Source organism: Neopelma chrysocephalum, unplaced genomic scaffold, assembly GCF_003984885.1.
Source record: "Neopelma chrysocephalum unplaced genomic scaffold, ASM398488v2 Primary Assembly neopelma1_137, whole genome shotgun sequence".
NCBI lineage: Eukaryota > Metazoa > Chordata > Aves > Passeriformes > Pipridae > Neopelma > Neopelma chrysocephalum.
The window spans coordinates 70,023-72,860 of NW_020897799.1; the positions used below are offsets into that span (position 1 = coordinate 70,023).

General features: G+C 61.3%; 1 protein-coding gene across 1 annotated transcript in view; it reads right to left on the reverse strand.

Moving 5' to 3' along the window:
- Nucleotides 1–392: 392 nt before the first annotated feature.
- The window catches only part of NTRK1 (neurotrophic receptor tyrosine kinase 1), a 10,168-nt gene continuing 7,722 nt past the window's right edge, over nt 393–2,838 (reverse strand). The window contains exons 16-18 of the mRNA XM_027699138.1: nt 1,246–1,486; nt 699–857; nt 393–601 (exon numbers count right to left, since the gene is read on the reverse strand). Coding sequence (XP_027554939.1) covers nt 416–601; nt 699–857; nt 1,246–1,486 — 586 coding nt within the window. The 3' untranslated portion in view covers nt 393–415. The remainder of the gene's footprint in view (nt 602–698; nt 858–1,245; nt 1,487–2,838) is intronic.

The following is a 2,838-nucleotide window of genomic DNA, read 5'->3' on the forward strand; positions in this document are numbered from 1 at the left end:
GGCCCAGTGCGGGGGAGAGACGGTTTATTAGTGACTGGTTTTGCTGCAGAGCACGGGGCGTCCCAACTCCCCCAGAGAGCTCAGCCCCCCCGGCTCCTGCACGGACCCCGTGCTGGGGGGCTCTCAGCTCTGCCCCCTCGAGCCAACCCACATCAGCAGAACACCTCCATCCCGGCACGGTGGGGGAACGACAAGGAGCCAGGCAGCAGGGCCACAAACCCGGGGGTCCCAGCCCTGGGGGTCCCCCAGCCCCTCCTGGGATGGGCTGGCATTTTCCACTATAAATAAGGTTTCAGCCCTCTCCCCCTGCTTGGGGCATCAGTCCAGGGCTGTGCAGGAGGGGGAAAGCCATGCCCCTGGGCAGCAGGGAGGGCAGGGGGGCAGCGGGGAGCCGAGGGCGGGTGGGGGTCCCCGCTCAGCCCAGGATGTCCAGGTAGACGGGGGGGGTCTTGACGAGGGCCTGGAGGCGGCTGTGGATCTCCTTGATGGGCCGGCGCTGCTGGGGCTCCCGGTGCCAGCAGCTCTGCATGATGGCATAGACCTCGGAGGGGCACGTGCGGGGACGCTCCAGCTCCCGCCCCTGAGTGATGCACTCGATGGCCTGTGGGAATCGGGATGGAAATGGGATCCCCCCGCTCCAGGTACCCCCTGGGGGGGGAGGGAGTCTGTCACCATCCTCCTCCCCTCTGCCTGCTCACCTCGGTGTTGGAGAGCTGGTACCAGGGCTGCTTCCCGTAGGTGAAGATCTCCCAGAGCACCACGCCGAAGCTCCAGATATCACTCTCGGTGGTGAACTTACGGTACAGGATGCTCTCGGGGGGCATCCAGCGGATGGGCAGCATGGTCCTGCCTCCCACCTGCCCACGGCAGGGCTGTCAGCAGGTCATCTCCCCCCATCTGCCCCCCTCATCCCTGGCCCCACTCATTAAACCTCAGACTAGATGTAAGGAAGAAATTTTTCATGGTGAGCCCCTGGCACAGGTGGCCCAGAGAAGCTGTGGAATATTCGTTGGAAACATTCAAGACTGGATTGGACAGGGCTTGAGAAACCTGGTCTAGTAGAAGGTCACAGGTTGGACTGGATGACTTTTAAACGTCCATTCCAACCCAACCCAACCCAACCCATTCTGTGGTTGAATACAGATGGAGACAGGGTGGGGGGCAGCAGCTAAGAGGGAAAATCGAGCGTGGCCCCCACAGCCCATGGCAGAGCTGGGGGGGGGTGGGAGCAAGGGGGCAGCTCACCCTGTAATAGTCGGTGCTGTAGATGTCCCGGGACATGCCGAAATCCCCGATCTTCACCACCAGGTCGTGGCCCACCAGGCAGTTGCGGGTGGCCAGGTCTCGGTGGACGAAGTGCAGGGAGGCAAGGTAGACCATGCCCGAGGCGATCTGCGTGGCGATGTGCAGCATGTGGCCCAGGGCCAGCGGCCCCTGGGGCTGGCCCGGCCCCTGCTCCAGGATCTTGGCGTCGGGGCCGTGGGACCTGCCAGGGGGGCAGAGGGGCTGCTTGGAGTGGGGGGCTCAGGGAGGGGCACGGGGAGGGTGGGCAAAGGCAGGGGGAGGGCTGTGCACACACGGGTGACTGTGCCAGGGGATGGAGGGCACGTGTGTGTGAATGGACACAGGGAAGGGCTGTGCACACACAGGAACATGTGCCAGGGGATGGAGGGCACGTGTGTGTGAATGGACACAGGGAAGGGCTGTGCACACACAGGAACATGTGCCAGGGGATGGAGGGCACGTGTGTGTGAATGGACACAGGGAAGGGCTGTGCACACACAGGAACATGTGCCAGGGAAGGGAGGGCATGAGTGTGTGAATGGACACAGGAAAAGGGCTGTGCACACACAGGAACGTGTGCCAGGGAAGGGAGGACACGTGTGTGTGAATGGACACAGGAAAAGGGCTGTGCACACACAGGAACATGCGCCAGGGGATGGAGGGCACGTGTGTGTGTGAATGGACACAGGGAAGGGCTGTGCACACGGGTGCCTGTGCCAGGGAAGGGAGGGCACATGTGTGTGTGAATGGACACAGGGGAGGGCTGTGCACACATGGGAACATGTGCCAGGGAACAGAGGGCACGTGTGTGTTCTGCACAAGGAAAAGGGGTGCACGTGTGTGTGCACACACACGGGGAAGGACGTGCACATGTGCACACACGCACGTACATACATGTGCATCCTTCCCTGGCGTGTGTGTGGACAGGGGAAAGGCATGGACATGTGTTCACGTGTGCACGCCAGGGAAGGGCACACACGTGTGTGCACACACAAGGGAAGAGCACATGCTCGTGTGCATGCCAAGGAAGGGTGACACGTGTGAGTGCACACAGGGGAGAGGTGTGTTCACATGTGTGAAAAAGCATGTGTGGGGGGGTGTGTGCACAGGTGCCAAGGCAGGGCACACACGCATGTACATGCACACTGGAGAAGGGCACAGACACACATGCAGACAAGGGAAGGGCACACACATGTACGTGTACACAGGGAAGGGCACACACACACATGTGCACACACACAGGAGAAGGGCACACACACACATGTACATGCACACAGAGAAGGGCACACACACACACGTGCACACACACAGGAGAAGGGCACACGCACGTACATGCACACACACACACGTCCATGCACACAGGGGGAGGCACATACACACACACACATGCATACAGGGAAAGGGCATACATACATACATGCACATGGGCAGGGCACACACACACATGCACATGGGCAGGGCACACACACGTGTGCGCACTTGGCAGGGCACACACATACATACACATGGGGGGAAGGGCACACACAGACAGGCACACTGGGCAGGGCACACACA